An 18,725-nucleotide genomic window follows, 5' to 3' on the forward strand; every position below is an offset into this window, starting at 1 on the left:
TAAGGACTCTCCTTCCCTCCCCGACCCCTCTTTCTTTCTCTCCCCCTCCCCCCGGACAATGACGGTGGCTCAGGCGGGCACCGTAGATATTTATACGTATTATTATGATGATGAATTATTATTATTATAATATAAAGAGATTGTACATATGTGAAGTCCCCGCTGCCTGCTCCCCACGGACTTGCCCCCCCCTGGTGTAATTACCGCGGGATTTGTACTGTACATATGAAGAGCTGCTCCTTCTCTCTCTCTTTCTCTCTCTCTCTCTGCCTCCTTCCCCCCTCTCTCTTTCTCTCGAACTCAGAGCCTGTGTACATAATTCCTCCCTTGGGAAGGGGGGGTTCAGGTCACTCCGGCCTCCCCAGGCATCTTCTCTCTTTCTCTCTCAAGCTCTCAAGTTTATTTTATGTCAAATTTATTTTTTTCTCATTTTTTTTCTGGAGTGTGTGGTGAAAACAGACGAAAATGTTTAATAAAAAGCAATTGGTCTTTTATGCCACATCAGCCATAAAGGCAGGAGGAGGGGTGGGATGGGGGGGGGGCTTCTGTGGGGCAAGTGCCCCAACTTCAGGGGCTTCCCCACTCCTGGAGTCATGAGAGTGGAGGGTCTTGCAGTGGGCACTTGGCAAGTTTCTGGCTGCTGGGGGGGGCAGCTTCTGCCCGTGTCCAGGTCGGGCTGAGAGAGAGAACTTCAGCCAGAAGCCCCCCAACTGTTCTCTGCCCCCCCCCCCAGGAAGGGTTCCAGAGTTGGGAGCGTGAGTGTGCAAGGGCCTCGCTCTCAAGGGAAGGTTGAGCAAGCTCTGTCGGGCATAATTCTATTGGGGGGGGGGGACACACCCGAAAAAGAAAGGTATATGACCCGTGTCAGGTTAGTTAATAAAAGAATTCGCTGGATCCTGAGATCCGAGGCGCAGGACTCCGCGCTCTCTCCAGCAAGAGGGAGCCCCCAGCAGAGGGGAGAATCGCAGAATCACGCAGCACAGCGAAGCGCGGGACAAAGAGGCTGTTCTACCTTTCAAATAGGCAGGGCTTTGTTTCCAGCCCCCTTGCAGTGAACAGGCCCCACTGTTAGTCCCTTGGAATGCTTTACTTACAAAGTCCAAAGGTCAGATTCATGTGTTATTCCATGCAGCAGCAAGAACTTAGGAGACACGGTCCCTGGTCAGCTTCACGTGGCGGAAGAGAAAGAAGAAAGAAGCTTCACTTTGTCCCCGGAGTCTTAACCCCTCGTGCATTCACTAGCCCTCAGTTTGCTAGTTAGATTTGACTGCAGTCTCCAACAGAAATGGTCACCCAGCTGAGCATTTGCGGAGAAAGGGTCTGATCCGGCCCAAAGGCAACCTGTGGAGATGCGCAGCTGATCCTTGCAATACATTCCTCATTGTCGTCACTGTGTAATCACAAGATCCTAAGAGCTGTTTGATGGGGGACCTGGGAGGGGTTTTTAGAGCCGATGTTGGGTGGCTGCCTGCCAGGGATTATACAGCTACAGTTTTTGCATTGCAGGGGGTTGGACTAGATGACCCCTGGGGTCCCTTCCAACTCTACAGTTCTACGGTTCAATGATGATTGTATCTTCTTAGAAGGTTGCATTACCTTGCAAGAGGGGTGGCTGGGAAGGGACCCTGTACTTCTGAACCTGCCACTACGCTGCCAACCGAAAGCACCCCCATCCCGTGGGAGGGAGAGGGGGGGCTTCCTTCCTCTGCTGCCCCCAAGAGGCTCTGGAGCTTTCCCCCACCTTCTGCAGCCCATGACCTCAGTCCACTGAGGTCCAGCTCCGAGGGCCTTCTGGCGGTTCCCTCCCTGCAAAAAGCAACGTTACAGGGAACCAGGCAGAGGGCCTTCTCGGTAGTGGTGCCTGCCCTGTGGAACGCCCTCCCATCAGATGTCAAAGAAATGAACAACTGTCTGACTTTTAGAAGGCAGCCCTGTTGAGGGAAGTTTTTAATGTTTAATGCTGTATTGTGTTTTTTGAAATTCAGTTGGGAGGCGCCCAGAGTGGCTGGGGAAACCCAGCCAGATTGGCGGGGTATAAATAATAAATTATTATTATTATTATTATGAGGAGAGGAGCAGCTGCAAGGTGGGTTTTCACCCTCTTCCATCAACAGCAGCCTGCCCCAGAGCTCAGACGCTATGGGGATGGGGGTTGTTTGGGTGACCCACACTGCTGCTGGAAGGGCCAGCCAAGGCTAACAAGTCAGCCCCCCGGAGAGCGGGAGGGAAGTGCCACGGGTCTGGTTCTGTCAGCCATGCCATGCAGGGCGCAAGTGGGCGAGCAGCAGGGATCTGGGCCCTTGAATTCCTCTTGCTGATAACGCAAGAGATACCGAGTGGCACTTGTTCTGCAGGCCTCACCTTTTATTTATTTGCAGCAAGTGACCTCGAGGCAACTTGCAAGCATGAAAGAGTGCAATTCTAAAAATGGCCAGCAAGACAAAAGCATCAGATATATATAGATATAAAAGCAGCAGCTGAGAGCAGGAGGGAAGGTGGGTGCAAAGCTCTCCATTGTGCTTTGCTTGGGGGACAGAGCAGAGGGAGCCTGGGAGGGGGGCTGGAATGGGGGGGGGTCCTCAAGGGCAGGGTCTTGGGTGCTTCTGTGCTTGCTTACTCAGATCGTGGCTCATAGAATGCTATGGAAGGGACCCCCAGGGTCATCTAGTCCAACCCCCTGCAATGCAGGAATCTCAGCTCAAGCATCCCTGACAGATGGCCACCCACCCTCTGCTTGAAAACCTCCATGGAAGAAGAGTCCCTCTCCCTGAGGAGACCATTCCCCAGTCGAGCAGCCGCCAGCCCCCTCCAGGGGCAGCTCTCGGGCGCAAGAGCAGCCTTGCAGCAGGTCAGGTCAGGAGACAAGGGACCCCAGACGGGCCTCACAAACAGGCCAGGGTCCTCCTCCTCTAGGTCTGCTGAAACAGCACTTGCGTGGGAAAATCAGTGGTGGAGCAGGGAATAGAAAAGGTTCCCCCAAAGCCGGCTGCCTTGAAAGTGCCAGCCCTTTCCCAAGAACCTCTTCCTGCCACCTTCAAAGGACAAAACACACCAATGCATACCATAACAACTAACAAAACAAGAGCTCCCTCTCTCACACACACTTTAAAAGACCACAGATTGTGTAATCAACCCAAGGCCTGCTTGAAGAGGGACATTTCCTCCTGCAAACGGGGAGCCACCGCAGAAAAGGACCTGCTCTTGTCTTGCCCCCCCCTTGATCTCTCGCAGAGGAGACACACAAAGAAGGGCCTTGGAAGGGGAACGCAGAGTCCAAGGGAGCCTCAAGGGCCAGCCAAGGATCCAGGAGGACCCTAAGCTATGTCCCCGCTCCTCCTGAGGGGCCCCATCAAGAGCAGGCCGGGTCCCAGCTGCCTGCCCTCGGGGACCTCAGTCTGGATGGAGCTTCCCTTGCTTGGTTCTCATCCAGTCGGTTCTTGAGTCCAGCACAACCCCTGCCTCACCTTCAGGTGGCAAGGAGAAGATAAAAAGGACCCAGTCAAAGGCAACGATGGGGTTGTGCCACTCATCTCGTTTTCAGGCCAGGGAGGAGATACTGCAACGTGGTGGGGGCAGCAGAGAAACAGCAACCCCAGGTTCCTCCCCCATCCTGTGGCCTGTTTGGGGGCGTAGCTCTTCCAAGCAAGGGCCTCTCCTGGAGATCTCAGAGCCTGGGCAGCTTCCACAGGAGGCAATTGGATCCTTCAGACATGTTGGGCTTTATAGATGAAAGCCAGCCCTTTGGGTTGCGCCCAGAGCTGTTCTAGCAAGACCCGTGTGCTCCCTCTAACTGGTCCTGGTCAGCAATCTGGCTGCAGCAGTTTGGGCCAGCGAGATTTTCTGAGCCCTTTCAAAGGGCATCCCGGGCTGGAGGGCACCCAGCAAAGCTGAAAGGCGGGAGATTTCAGGCCACTGTGGGATTTGCTGCCACAAGATGCAGCGGCGATCACCAGCGCCAATGTTTTTCAAGCAGCACCAAGTAGGTACTTCAAGGACTCTGGATTCCATGTGCCCTTGGGGCGCACACACAGCTGCTCATTTGCAGCGTTTGGGTCTTTTCAGTTGTTAGGAAAATTCGGAGGGTTCCTTCCTTGGAGCAGACAGCCAAAAACCTCTAAGGAAAGAGGAGTCAGGTACACAAGGTAGGCTGAACAGAGATTTATTCATCATTAAGACAGCGCTGAATGGTCAACCACAAGGCTGTTGCCACAATCATGGTCTGACCACAGTACATGCCCTCAGGCTTTTATATGCTACTCCTCTATCAGGTAAATACATGCAATCCTCGCGCCCATATCCTTTTTGCAATATTATTGGCTAAAGCAATGTGTAAGCAGCTCACAGACACATTACCTGGCCTTCCAATTGGGCACACCATATTGGGAATTGTTTTCTGCTTAGAAACTCCTGTTATCTTATTAAGGTGTCATCCTCAAATCATTCCTTTTCAGCAGGTTTGGGCTTGTTACCATTCTGACTCCTAAGCATAGGCAGTAATTTCAGTTTTAACTACTTCTATATACGTATCCAGAAAAAACTGCTCCCTTTCCCTTATGGGGTATTCCGGAGCCCGTAGAGAGTCCTTATGTGGGTTCCCTATTGGTAGGAGAAAATAACAGAGGCCAGCCAGAGTATATTGAGAAGCAAAGCAGCTAGTAAGCCTGATCTTTATTCAAGGAACTGTTGCAATAGCGTCCCCACTCAGAACACACGAGGGAGGAGAACCCTGAACAATGGTGTGCAAGCCCATATACAGACTTGCAATTGTCCCCCCAGTAGCTCAAGACCACACCTCATACATACATACATTACCGAAGGAGGCAGTCTCCAGCAGAAATCCTGCCTGCCAGGATACCTGACAACCATCACTGATTGCTTTACCTGGGCAGCCTGGCCATTCTTTTGTGATGGTTAATACTTTAGTTCCTGAATCCAGGTCACAGGCTCACCCTATTCATACACAAATATGCCCTTAAGACAGGATTTAAAATCAAAAAGACAATGGGAAGGCGTTTGCTATTTGCCTCCCTTACTGCAGAGGAATATTTGAGGTCATTGGGAGAGTCAAAATGGCTGCAGCATTGCTCTCCCGTACTACTTCAGACACATGATTCATATATTTAGATATGTGTGCATTTATGAATATTTATTAAAGGTCAAAAGCAGCACCTTGAACCTGACTCTGTACTCTACTGGGAGCCAGTGCAGCTGGAAAAGCACTGGGTGAATATGCTCCCATGGCAGAGACCCCGTGAGGAGCCTCACTGCAGCATTCTGTACCCGCTGGAGTTTATGGGACAGCTTCAAGGGCAGCCCTGCGTAGAGTGAATTACAGTAGTCAAGCCTGGAGATGACCGTCGCATGGATCACTGTGGCCAGGTCGGGGCGGGAAAGATAAGGGACCAACTGCTTGATGCGGGGGATGTGGAAAAATGTCGCCTTGGCTGTTGCTGTAACTTGCGCCTCCATGGAAAGGGAGGCGTCAAGGATTACACCCAAACCCTTAACAGAAGGCAATGGCACTAAATGGGCCCCCACAAGAGAAGGGACTTGGTCACTCATCCCCATGCCATCCTGACCTAGCCATAGGACCTCTGTCTTCGAAGGATTTAGTTTCAATCGGCTCCCATGAAACCATCCAACCACAGCTTCCAAGCATCTGGTCAGTGTGTTCGGGGCCGAGTCGGTGTGCCCATCCATCAGCCGATAGAGCTGAGTGTCATCAGCATATTGGTGACAGCCCAGCCCAAAGCTCTGGATAGTCTGGGCAAGGGGGCGCATAAAGATGTTAAAAAGCATCGGGGAGAGGATTGTGCCCTGCGGCACTCCACACACCAAGGAATGGCGCGATGACATTTCCCTCCCTAGTGCCACCCTCTGTCCCCGACCAGAGATAAAAGAGCACAACCAGTTACGGGCTATGCCCTGTATCCCCACGTCTGCGAGGCGGTGGTCCAGAAGATCATGATCGACCATGTCAAAGGCTGCTGACAAATCTAAAAGGATCAGCAGTCCTGACCCGCCTCAATCCAGTTGTCTACGGAGATCATCTGTTAGGGCAACCAGAGCCGTCTCTGTTTTTATAACAATAACATTATGCATGCCCCCTAATACACATATTTGTAACACAGTTTAGTAAAAAGGCAAATGACATAATGACATGGTAAATATAATGGATGAAGAAAATGGATAGAGAAAAGTTTCTATCTCTCCTGTAACGTAACACACCCCATGAAGCTGAGCAATGCAAGATTCAGAATCCAATAAAAAAGGACTTATTGGTCAATCTATGGAACTCCCTCCCAGAGGAGACAGCCTAGTTTGAAGTTCATGGAGGAGGAGCTACCAGCCACAATGGCTGGAAACCGCAGCAGGGGAGGGTTGCTCTTGCGCTTGGATTCTGTCTGCAGGCGTGGCCCTCTGGCCTGATCCAGCTGCTGCAGGTTCTCCTGGCGCCCTTAGGTAACAATTACTATTTATACCCTGCACTCTGGGCGGCTCCCAATAAAATATTAAAAACACGGTAAAACATCAGTGATTAAAAACTTCCCCCAACAGGGCTGCCTTCAGATGTTTTCTAATAGTTTTCAGATAGTTGTTTATTTCCTTGATGTCTGATGGGAAGGCGTTCCACAGGGCAGGCGCCACCACTGAGAAGGCCCTCTGCCTGGTTCCCTGTTACCTCACTTCTTGCTGGGAGGGAACCGCCAGAAGGCCCTCAGAGCTGGACCTCAGTGTCCGGGTAGAACGATGGGGGTGGAGACGCTCCTTCAGGTATACTGGGCCAAGGATGCTTAGGGTTTAGGTTCAACGTATGAGCATCAGGCGGCTACCCAAAGGTCCCTTCTCCCAAGGGCAGAACTGCGGCTTCCCGACAGACAGAAACTCGCCAGGCGAATCTTCTCCTGTGTCTCCACCTGTTGAACCTCTGCCTGTCGAGAGCCTGCTCTTTCTCTTTGGGAGAGTTTTCTGTGCCAGGCTGTCCACAGACAGAGATGATGATGGTGGTGGTGATGATGATGATGATAATAATATATTACTTATACCCCGCCCATCTGGCTGGGTTTCTGCAGCCACTCTGGGCGGCTTCCAACAAAAGATTAAAATGACATCAAAACATCAGCCCTTAAAAACTTCCCTAATCCAGGCCTCCGCTGCTTTGGCCAAGGCTTGGCTGGGGGCGGGGGAGGCGCCTTGCCCTCTGGCTTCCCCTGAAACCTCGGAAACTGCCTCCAATCCAGCCGCCCTGCCCGACTTCGTCGCCTCTCCCGGCCCCCTCCGCTTCCGTACAACATGATGGCTGCCTCCACGAAGCGGGAAGAAGAAGTGAGCATGCGCAGAGGCCCGAGGGCGACCGCGCAGCCAAGAGGAAACTCGAGAGGAAGAGGGCGCGGGGCGCATGCGCCAGCACCTCACGGCCGAGGAATTCCTTCCCGCGGAATGGAGGGAACTGGCCGGCCCGGGCTTCCTTCCCGCCTCGGGACCGCGGGGAGCGGGCGGCGAGGGGACCTCTTCCCCTAAGGCGAGGCGTCACGCGGCGGCGGGAAGGGCCTAGTCCGGGGCGGGGCCGGCCCAAGCTAACGGCTCCCTGGGATTCAAATCGCGGGCGGGTGACGCGGTCACGTGGCCGGAAGAGGCGACTCCGTACGGCAAGGTGGCGGCGCCCGAGGCCTCGGCGCGGCCTCCCGTTCGGGGCGGGAAGGAGCGAGCCGGGGGCCCGCGGAGACGCGGGCGAAGCGCCCGACGCTCGGCCTCAGCAGGGCCGCCGAGCGCCGCAGAGGGAGCGCGGGAAAGCCGCCTCCGGCGCCCGGCGCCTCGCCGTACGGCAAGATGGCGGGAAAGGCGGGAACTTCCGGTCCTGCGCGGTGGGCCGGGAGGAAGGGAGGCATTTCTTCTTGGCTGGTCGCGGCGGAGGGAAAGGAAGCGAAAGCGAAGCCGGGGCGGCGAGGGGCGCCGAGAGAGAGGGGCGCAGCCGGCGGGCCGGGTCGGGGAGCCCTCGGGGCCGGGTCTCAGGCCTTTGTTCGTGGGCCAGGTGGGCGGGGTAGAAGTTATTGTGAGGGGGGGGGAGGGTCTCGGGCCCCTTGGCGCGCGGGGTGGGGGAGGGGAGACCCCCCCAAAAAAGAGCAGCCTATGGTGGGGCATTTCTAGCGGGTGACTATCTTCCTCTTTCCTCCCCGCAGGTGACGCCCGAGGGTGCTCTGCCGGCCCCTCCCCCTGGGATGCTGGGCCCCTCCTGCCGCTGACCCCCCACCTGCCGGCGCCGCCATGGCCTCCCCCAGCGGCAGCATCATCATCCTGGATGAAGACGAGGAGGCCCCGCAGCCCCCCAGCCCCGGCAGGGAAGCCCCCCTGGCGCCCCAGCAGCCTCCCTCCCAGGCCGCCGGCCGAGCGGGGCAGAAAGCCCCCGCCCCGGGGAAGGACCCCGCCAGCCTCAAGGCGGAGAACGAGCGGCTCTTTGCGGAGGTGAGTCTGGAGACCCCACCCGCAGGCGCTTCCTTCCCAGTCCGAAGGGGGAATGTGGGGAGACCCTCTTCTCTGCCTGGGGATGGAGCCAGGCGGGGGGGGGGGGGGGATCTTCTGGCTGGGCTTCCTTCCCCAAGTCCTTTCTCGGCTGGGCTTAGTGACTGCTTTTTGGTGGGGAGGGTGCCATGCCCTGGGCGGTGGGATGGGGGGGTTGCCATTCCTCTTCCGTCAGGAGTTGGGGAGCTGGTCTGCCTGGGCTCCTGAGGGTGGTCCACCTGAAGCCGCAGGGGATGTGTGTCTGCAGGTTCGCACTCCATCCTGGGCAGCAGGGCACCCGGCCTCAGGCATTCTTAAGGTGGTCATTGCTAGCCATGTTGCAGGTGTCACACAACGCCTCTTCCGCATTTGTCAGAAACTGCTCTTTTAGCGGCGGCTCTGGAATTCCCTGTCTGTTGATGTCAGGAGTGGTGTGTTTGCTGTGCTCTTTTTGGCTCCTACTCAAAGAATTTCTGTGCAGATGAACCTGCCCAGACATTTAGAAACGCGTTATTATTCTTAACAAATTTCATTGCCAGAAGATGCCTAGATGTTTCGTTGTGGCGACTGTAACCTAGGTTTAAGGTGGCATTTGGTGATTTGCTAATATTCTGTATATGAGTTTCTAACACTGGGGCAAGGCCTCAGCGGGCAGCTCTCCAAAGCTTCTCCCCTCTCTGGACCTAGAGCAGGAGTCGGCAAACCAAGGTTCGTGGGCCGGATCAGGCCCAGCCTGCAGGCAGACCGGGAATCCAGGCAGCTGGCATAGCCTGCGCGCGATGTATTTTGGGACTCATCCAGGCTTGGGGGTCAAAAGTGAGGTGGGCGGCTGCATCAGCTCTGCCCCACGCGCTCGCTGCAATCCTTTCTTCCAGGGTGGGGAAGTCAGCATATAGGTAAAAAGGTAAAGGACCCCTGGACAGTTAAGTCCAGTCAAAGGCTACTCTGGGGTTGTGGTGCTCATCTCACTTTCAGGCCAAGGGAGCCGGCCTTGGTCCACAGGCAGCTTTCCGGGTCAGGTGGCCAGCAGGACAAAACCACTTCTGGAGGCTGATTCTGGGGAAATGAAACCAGGTGCCTCCTCTGCCCAAAATGCTCTGGGGGCGCAGGATAGGAAGGCAGCGGACTCTCCTTCCTTGGAGGTTTTTAAGCAGGGATTGGCGGCCGTCTGTCCTAGATGCTGGAGCTGAGATTCCTGCATTGCCGGGGGCTGGACTAGATGACCGTTGTGGGAGTTGGAAGCTGCCCCCCTTGGTGTCTTGTCTTCCGGTTGGGAGCGACCTTTGGCTGGCAGAGGGTGGATGCGCCAGGGACAAGGCCTCCTCCATTGTGCAGTCCCTCCACCTTCTCTCAAAGCCCCGCTGGAAATCTTCCAGGGGCGTTGCAGCCTCCTCCGCGCAGGGCCTGTCAAAGGGCTGCCGCTCCCTGGCAGGCTCCGTCCTCCGTGCGTTTTGTTTCCTTCTCTTCCAACCTGCCTGAGACCTCGCCTGAAGATCACAGAACTCGGGCAGCTTTGTAGGAGGGAGTACGGGTGGCCTTGTGGGAGGGAGTTCCACAGTTTAGAATGTGCTGCGCGGATAAGTCCTTTCTTTGATCTGCCCCGAATCTCCCGGCATCCGGCTTCCTTGGAGGTTGAGTTCGAGTGTTATGAGAGAGAGAGAGAGAGAGAGAAAGAGAAAGAGAAGAAAGGTTTTCTCTCCCTACTTCCTCCATCATGCTGCCTTTTCTGCTTACCAGAAAGCCCCAGGCGCAGGAGAGGATTGCCTTTCAAAATGGCCCCTCTCTTGGCCAGTTCCAGGGAGCCCCTCCAAGTTTCTAGTCCCTGGCGGGGACTCCCGAGGGTGCAGGCTTGGGTTGGAGGGTGGGCTCCCTACGCCCCTGACCCTCTCCTCTCCTTTCTCCGCAGTTTGTGGCCTTCTGCTCCATGCACACGCCCGACCACCCGGAGGTGATCCCCTACCTGACGGGGCGGCACCAGAAGGCAGCGCCCGCCTTCCTCTCCTCGGTGGAGTTCCGCAACGTCCTGGGCCGCTGCCTGGCACGGGTGCAGGCGCGCAGCACCAAGGTCTACGTCTACATCAACGAGCTCTGCACCGTCTTCCGGGCCCACAGCCAGAAGAAGAAGCAGCCCCTGCTGGCTCCAGAGCCGGAGGCCCCCGGGCCCAGCACCACCCCTGCCGGCCCCGCCGCAAACGCTCCGGGCCCCGCTGCCAAGGCTCCGGGCGAGGGCTCCAAGCGGCAGATCCGCTACCTGGAGGACCTGCTGCGGCTCCACGAGGTGGAGATCCGGAAGCTGCAGGAGCGGGAGCTGGACCTGGAGGAGCTGGACAGCGAGGACTCGACGTACCTGCAGGAGAGCCGGCTGAAGCGGCGCATGGTGCGCATCTTCCAGCGCCTCTGCCAGCTGAAGGACTGCAGCAGCCTGACGGGGCGCGTCATCGAGCAGCGCATCCCCTACCGCGGCACCCGCTACCCGGAGGTCAACCGGCGCATCGAGCGCCTCATCAACCGCCCCGAGGCCTTTCCCGACTACGCCGACATCCTCAAGGCCGTGCAGATGGCCAGCACCCGCCACAGCCTGGGCCTGCCCAAGCGCCAGATGGAGAGCATGGCGGCCGAGGCCTTCCGCGAGGTGGGCAACCGCCTCCAGGAGCGCCGCCACCTCGACCTCGTCTACAACTTCGGCAGCCACCTCACCGACCAGTACCGGCCCAGTGAGCGCCCGGGGGCACTGGCGGGAGGCGGGGGGGCGCAGGGGGCACAACAGGCCAGCCGCCATGCTCCTCGGCCTGTTGGGCACACAGGTGCCTCAGTTCAGACAAAGGCACACATAATAAAAATAGCGGGGAAATGGAACTTCCCCTCCGATGAGGCCGTGGGGGGGCATCATTCCCATGGGGCTTTAAAGATGTTTCAAAGTTCAGAAACATGCACACACCATGGAAATAGTGGGAATTGTTGAACATTTCCCTCAGAGGAGGCCATTCTGAGGGAAACTGTCATCGAATTCACAAACGAAACAAGTGGCGGGAGATCTTGGCGGTTCCCTCAGAGGAGGCCATTTTGAGGGGGGAGGGCGGGACTCCTGCCCACGGCCATCCCATCGCCTTTCTGGTTAAAAGCCAGGCGCATGGACCCCTTGTGGCACCTGAGCGTATTTCAGATTGTCCAACTCTGACAAAGCTCCAGGCCAGGCAGGGGCTCGGGGGGTTCTTGGCATTGTGGAGCTTTGTGGGACCCCGGGGGTCATCCATCCCAACCCGCTGCAACGCCCGGCCCATCTCTACCCCTGCAGATTCGGACCCGGCCCTGTCGGACCCTGAGCTGGCCCGGCGCCTGCGCCAGAACCGGGAGAAGGCCCTGCGGCGCCTGGAGGAGGTGACCTCCCAGTTTGCGCAGCTGCAGGACAGGAGCGAGGACGAGGGGCAGCGGCGCCGGAGGGAGTCCCGGGGCGGCAGAGATGGGCCCGGGCCCAGCGATGCCCCCGGACACCAGCAGGGGGAGCCGGCCTCTCCCCAGGAGGTAAGGGGGCTTGGCGTGGAAAAGATGGTGCCCCTCGCGGCAGGCTGGGCTTCCGGCAGAGGGGGGTCTTTCTGGCGGGGGCCTCTCCCCACCTGCCTCCTTTGAAAGGACCTCCTCTCTCGCGCTGGGCTGGGTTCAAGGTCCTCAACATGGATTCACACAGCCCTGCGCCTGAACCCTCCCAGCCCATCTGGGCCCGCCTGCAAGAGCGTCGCTGGCCATTCCCTAAGTCAGCCAGACAGCACTCGGAAGCGGAGCCTTTTATGTCAATCAACAAAGAATAATTATAATTATAATAATAAAGTGTCGATGGCCCAGCCCTGTGGAACTCCCTGCCCCAGGAGATTCAGCAGGCATTTTCCAGCCGTCCTTCAAAGGCTTGCCGAGAGCCTCTGTATTCCACCGGGAAATTAAGGATACCAGTTTCCCACAATAGATTTGTGACTTTAACACTCCCCCCCCCCCATGTAATTTTCATTGAGTTTCCTGCTTGGCAGGGGGTTGGACTCGATGACCCTTGTGGTCTCTCCCAACTCTATGATTCTATGATTCAAATTTTTACAAGTTAACTTCAGATTATATAGAGATTGTTTTGCGTGTTGACTTTCCACCCCCTAGTCTTTTTATTCAAACTCTTTTCTACTGCGTTATATTTCAATTTCTCAACTATTACCAATCTCTCTCTGGTACAGTCCCTTTATCGTTTTTCTTCTGCTGGCCCTAGCTTGAATCCTGCCTGTGATTTCATTTGTTTGCAGACATTTTTTTAAAAAAGGCCTCCATTCTGCTACAAAAAGTTCATTATCTTTCTCTCTTAATATTGCTGCCAGTAACTCTTCTTAACGATCAGGCACATGCATGCTTACCATAGTAAATGAATAAATGCATTTTTTTGTGCATTGCAGGGGGGTAGACTAGATGGTCCCTGGGGTCCCTCCTGTGAGGGTGGACCCAGGTGTGGGCAGGGAGGGGCTGTTTGGGGGCTTGCTTCCTGCAGGCGGGGGCCTGGGCAGCTGCTGCTGCTGCTTTGAGACGCCCCCCCCCCCCCCAGAGGGGAAGGGGTCGCTCTGGGGCGGTTTGCTCTGGGCACCGTTCTGGGATCTTGATGGGGCGCAGCGCTTTCTGGGGGGGGTCTGTCTCATCCCTGGCATGGCCAGGATCAGAGGGTGACCCTTGATGTCTCTTCTCACTAGGGCAGCCCCGGACGGAGCGTGGCCAGTGCAGGGGCGGAGGAGGAAGAGGACGATGAGGAGGAAGAAGAGGAGGAGGAGGAAGAGTCTTCGTCAGAGTCGGACATAGAAGCCGAGCTGCAGAAGAGCCTGGAGGAGGAGGAGGAGGAGGAAGGGGCTGCCCCAGGTAGGCTGGGGGCTGGGGTGGCATCAGAAGGGAACCCCCACTTTCTGAAGGAGTCTGTCCCTCCTTTGGAAGGGGGTGGCTCCTCCTCCTGGGGAGGTTTCTAAGCAGAGGCTGGGAGGCCGTCTGTCATGGGACTCGAACCCGCGACCCTTAGAGTCTCAGGCTCTCTCGGCTGCGCAGATGCTTTGGCTGAGATTCATGACCCTGGGGGCCCACCCAGAGGGGCCTTTGTGGTGGGGGTCCTGCCATTTCACACACAAGCAGAAAGAGAAAAAAGGAAGGAGTGCAGAGTCCGGAATCGAGCTATGCATGCTCTTATGGATTAGATCAGGGGTGGCAAACTACGGCCCAGGGGCCGGATTAGGTCTACCAGGCTCGTAAATCCAGCCTGCGGACCCTGCTGCCCGCCCAGTCAGGGAGGGTCTCAGCCTGCGTACCAGATGGAGCTCGCAGACAGCTGCCTTGGACACAGAATTAACCTGTGCCTCCATGGACAGCTGTGAGTCCAGAATGACTCCCAGGCTGCGCACCTGGTCCCCATTCAGGTCCAGGGAGTCCCCCACAGCTGCCCGCCCCCTGCCCCCCCAAACAATACTTCTGTATTTTGTTCACATTTTGTAGCGAGGGCGGGGAAATGGTATTAAATTGAATTAATTTGGTTTGATTTGTAGTAATTTGGTAAATCAATAAAAATAATTGGCCAAATGATAAATTAAAACAACATAACCCTGCTGTTCCTCCCAGATGATGACCCCCGCCTCCAGGAAGTGGAGGCCGACCAGCACATGGACTTGGAGGCCCCTGAGCTGGTGCTGTCCTCCTCGGAGGAAGAGCCGGAGGAAGAGGACGAGGAAGAGCACAACCCGGAGGGGTGCCAAGGAGAGGAACGTGGACAGCGCGTGGGGCAGGCCCCCGCAGACCCCCCTCCTGCCGTGGGCACCTCCCCCTCCCAGCAGTTCCTCCTGGAGATCGAGGAGGCCCTGACGCTGGAGGCGGGCGAGACGCCGCCCCCCACCCCCTCCCCCCCGCACCAGACCCCAGAGGGCAGGGGGGCCTCGCCCGTCTTCCGCTTGCGCCAGAAGCCGGCCCCTCCCCAGAGGCCCCCGGCCAAGCGCGGCCATGTGCAGGACAACGGCAGTCTCCGCGGGGTGAACGGGCAGCCCCCCAGCAAGCGCAGCCAGCGGGATTCCAACAGGTGAGTGGAGGGGCAGGGAGGTGGTAAGGGGGAGAGGAGACTCCATGGGAAAGTGGGGGGCAAGCGGGGGGGCCTAGAGGGCCCTTGGCAGTTCTGTGACTGCAAGGGGGCTGAGGGTTCCAGGCTGGCCCAGAAGGAATCTATAGGTCTTGCCCCGAACCTGCCTGGGTGTTGAGCCCCGAGAGGGAGAGCCTCTTTTAAGAAATGCTAACTTATATGCTTTCCTTCGTCCAAAGAACACAGGGCGCTTGGCAACATCAAAGGCAAATGCAGAACATAATGACCAAAAGCACAATAGCAGTCGCTGATGCATTGGCGCCCAAGGCCCAGTGGAAGAGGAATGCTTTTGCCTTTTCTTACTTCGATATGTCTGGCAAACACTGTAAATTGCAGAGATGTTTCATCTGCACGTTTTTAAAAATTCCGCCTCTGGGTCTTTTCTGCAACTGCTCTCAGAGTGCGGGATTCCCTGGCAAGAGAGGCTGCTTCCTTGCTCTCCCGCCAGAAGATTTATTATTGTTATTATTAATTTATTATATATTGTCCTATACCTGGAGGTCTCAGGGCGTTACACAGAATAAAATCAAAATATAGAACCACAAAATACATAAAATAAAATCTACCTAGCAAATCCCCCCTGCCAAAAACCATGTTTGAAAAGGGCATAGGATCCTCACAACATTTAAAGTAAGACAATTAACAAACCTGGACAGCAGCCACGTATTATTACTATTGTTATTGTTATTGCTATTGTTGTTATTGTTATTATTACAGCCTTCCCTCCCTGGCAGGTGCAAAGACAACCAACCGCTAGGCTGCTGTCGGGGCAAACCAGATACTGATTTCTGCTTTGAAATGTGCCCTGACTCATTGTGTGATCTTTTAGCCTAGTCCAGAGGCAGCTGGACTCTCCTTCCTTGGAGGTTTTTCAGCAGACGTTTCTTTAGACAAGTCCAGATCAAAACCCAAACGGCATTTTCCAAAGTTCTGCCCAAAAGCAGAGAAGGTTTCCTGCTGAATGACAGCGTTGTCCTGGCCAGACACTGTTTGTGTCTCTGCGGTGGAGGGTTCTTCTGACTGGGGTGGCCGGATCGGGAGCAGCCCAGACTGAGGCTGAAGGGCAGCCCTCTTCCCCGGGGATGTGGTGGAGTCCCTGAGAGCTGGAGAAGGGTGGAGTTGGAAGGGACCCGGAGGGTCATCCAGCCCAACCCCCTCAAGGGTCCCTGGCAGGTGGGCTCCCAACCTCCGCTTGGAGACGGTCGGAGATGCTTGAGGGGCGATTTCTTCAGGGCAGGAGGAATGGGCTGGGTGACCCCTCGGGGTCCCTTCTCCAGCTGCGAAACACTCTGAGCCGCCTCAGCCGGGGGGGAGTCAGACCGTGAAAGTGCCCCATCAATGTGTCTTTCTTCTCTGGCAGCTGCATTGAGGTGCCCAACACTGGCTCGGAGGAGGAGGAGGAAGACGAGGACGGAGAGGGGCACCTCAGCCCGGCCCCCTTGGCCGACTCCACCTGCGCCGACTCCCCAGGCCTGGGGCTGGTCAGCAGCTCCCAGGGCAGCCCCCAGCCGCAGAATCGGGGCCACCTCCTGGCAGCCATCTGGAAGGTACTAAATGGGGGGGGGTGGATTTGCCCCAGGCACAAGAGCCCCGATCTGGAGCCCCAAGTTGCCTCTTCCTTCCTCCCCCAGCACCAGCCCTGGGGGAGCTCAGCTCCTTCTTCTTCTGCCTGGGAGTCAGTGTCTGAGCAGAGCCTCCTGGATTGGGCCAGTGGCTACTCCGGCCTCCCCTCCTCATAGTGGCCAAATGCGCCTAGGTAACTCCTTTTCAACTCACCCAGCTGGTTGGCTGTGCCTGCCTCTTGTGGCAGGGAGTTCCACACATCAACTGAGGAGGACCTTCTTTTGTCCGCCTCAAATCTCCCCGTGTTGAGCTTCCTCGAATGCCCGCGAGTTCTAGCCGTGACGTGAGAGGAAGAAAAACTTCTCTCTTCACGCCAGAAGAGTTTTCCTAAACTTTGCCCCCCTCCTCCCAGCTGGTCTGCCTCAGGGAGGTCCCTGGTGAGCTGGGTGGGGCAGCCGGGGGCCTTTGGGTGCTGCCATGGGGAGGGAGGGGGTGCAGGGCACCGGTTTCTTCTTCTTCTGACCCCCCTCTCTCCCCACCCCTGCAGGCCAGCGTGGCGACCCAGTGCGACCCGGAGGAGATCATCGTCCTGTCAGACTCGGATTAGCCCCCCCACCACAATCTGGCACAGACTTTGGGGGGCGGGGAGCAGAAGGACAGGTGGAAACCCCCCTAAAAAATCTTGGCTTGCTGGAAGATGGTGACTCTGCCTTCATGGACTCAGGGGCGTGGGGGGGCTTCTGCGTGATGCATGGGGGGGCAGGGGGACGCAGGGCGGGGACTGCCGTGTTTGTATTCTTCTGGGTGCCGGGGGGGGGGGTGCGGGTGTTGAGCGTATTGATGTTCTGTCCGTTTGGGAGCTCATTTTGCAAAAAAAAAAAAACGGGAATAAAAAAAAGGCAAATATTTTTCTGTAGACTGCTGTGAGTGTAAGTTCTGTTAAAGGGATGGTTTGGGGCGAGCACATCTGGCGGGGAGGTTTATTTTATTCCCTGTTTCTGTGCTTTCCATTGAGGGTTTTTTGTGTTTTTATATTTTTTGGGGAGCAGCCCAGAGTGGCTAGGACAACTCTATGTCAGATGGGTGGCCTAAATTAAAAAACTTATTATTTTTTTTCTACACCCCCCATATATATATATATATATATATATATGTTATCATTTCTCTCCCCCCCCCCTCCAAGTGGGAGTGGGTTTAGCCCCTTACTGTGGGTGACGAAAGGCACTTTATAATCCTGCTCTACTCCAGGGACTCAGAAGAACAGGAGACATACAGTTTTACAATACTGGAAAAAGACACAGGGTGTTCCAGGTTTCCCCTGAAGGAACCCTTCAGCCCACATGGCTCTCGAACTCACAACCCGGAGACCTGAGGTTACTGGCAAGAGAAGGCAGAGGGGCATGGGCAGGGAGAGCCTTCCAGACCCTTCTGGGGAGCCACCCCCAAGAAGGCCCTGCTGTGGGGTCCCTAAGGGGCAGTCCTTCGGCCCAGACCCCCTGCTCATTGCGGGGCCCAGAGGTGGTTGATGTGGCGGGAGATGCTCTTAGGGCTTTGGGTGCCAAGCACAGGACGGAATTGGGGAGTTGGTATCCCCAAGGGCCGTCTAGTCCAGTCAGACCCTCAGAAAGTGGATCCTCCCAGGACAGGCGGGGCACACGACCCCTTCTTCTTGCCAGGATCCAGCCTCCGCTTCTTATGAATATCGACTATAACCTGCATAAACTTGAAATAAATACAAAGATTTTTTAAAAAATTTTTAGAAAAACTTTCTTTAAAAAATCTGTTTTCAAATTTCCTTCTCTAATCTCTAATTTTTATTTAAAAAATTGTCCAGTACCTTTGGTGGTGGTGGTTTAGTCGTGCCCGATTCTTTGTGACCCCCTGGACCAGCGCACGCCAGGCACTCCTGTCTTCCACTCCCGCAGTTTGGGCTAACTCATGCTGGTCAAATTCATGCTGGTAGCTTCGAGAACACTGTCCCACCATCTCGTCCTCTGTCGTTCCCTTCTCCTTGTGCCCTCCATCTTTCCCAACATCAGGGTCTTTTCCAGGGAGTCTTCTCCTGAGGTGGCCAAAGTATTGGAGCCTCAGCTTCAGGATCTGTCCTTCCAGTGAGCACTCAGGGCTGATTTCCTTCAGAATGGAGAGGTTGGATCTTCTTGCAGTCCATGGGACTCTCAAGAGTCTCCTCCAGCACCAGAATTCAAAAGCATCCATTCTTCGGCGATCAGCCTTCTTTATGGTCCAGCTCTCACTTCCATACATCACTACTGGGAAAACCATAGCTTTTACTATACGGACCTTTGTTGGCAAAGTGATGTCTCTGCTTTTTAAGATACTGTCTAGGTTTGTCATTGCTTTCCTCCCAAGAAGCAGGCGTCTTTTAATTTCATGACTGTTGTCACCATCTGCAGTAATCATGGAGCCCAAGAAAGTAAAATCTCTCACTGCCTCCATTTCTTCCCCTTCTATTTGCCAGGAGGTGATGGGACCAGTGGCCATGAGCTTCGTTTTTTTTTATGTTGAGCTTCAG

At 55.8% G+C, this 18,725-nt stretch overlaps 1 protein-coding gene across 1 annotated transcript; it reads left to right on the plus strand.

Annotated features, from left to right (window-relative positions):
- Positions 1 to 4,096: 4,096 nt before the first annotated feature.
- DAXX (death domain associated protein) lies at positions 4,097 to 17,106 on the plus strand. Its single transcript, XM_083425334.1, has 8 exons — positions 4,097 to 7,522; positions 8,181 to 8,463; positions 10,406 to 11,213; positions 11,795 to 12,021; positions 13,215 to 13,377; positions 14,122 to 14,572; positions 15,990 to 16,176; positions 16,740 to 17,106. Exons 2-8 carry the CDS (start codon positions 8,266 to 8,268, stop codon positions 16,797 to 16,799), a joined length of 2,094 nt encoding a protein of 697 aa, XP_083281460.1. The 5' UTR covers positions 4,097 to 7,522; positions 8,181 to 8,265; the 3' UTR covers positions 16,800 to 17,106.
- Positions 17,107 to 18,725: the final 1,619 nt, after the last annotated feature.

The sequence above is a fragment of the Podarcis tiliguerta genome (assembly GCF_965153285.1).
Source record: "Podarcis tiliguerta genome assembly, chromosome: 2".
Taxonomy (NCBI): domain Eukaryota; kingdom Metazoa; phylum Chordata; class Lepidosauria; order Squamata; family Lacertidae; genus Podarcis; species Podarcis tiliguerta.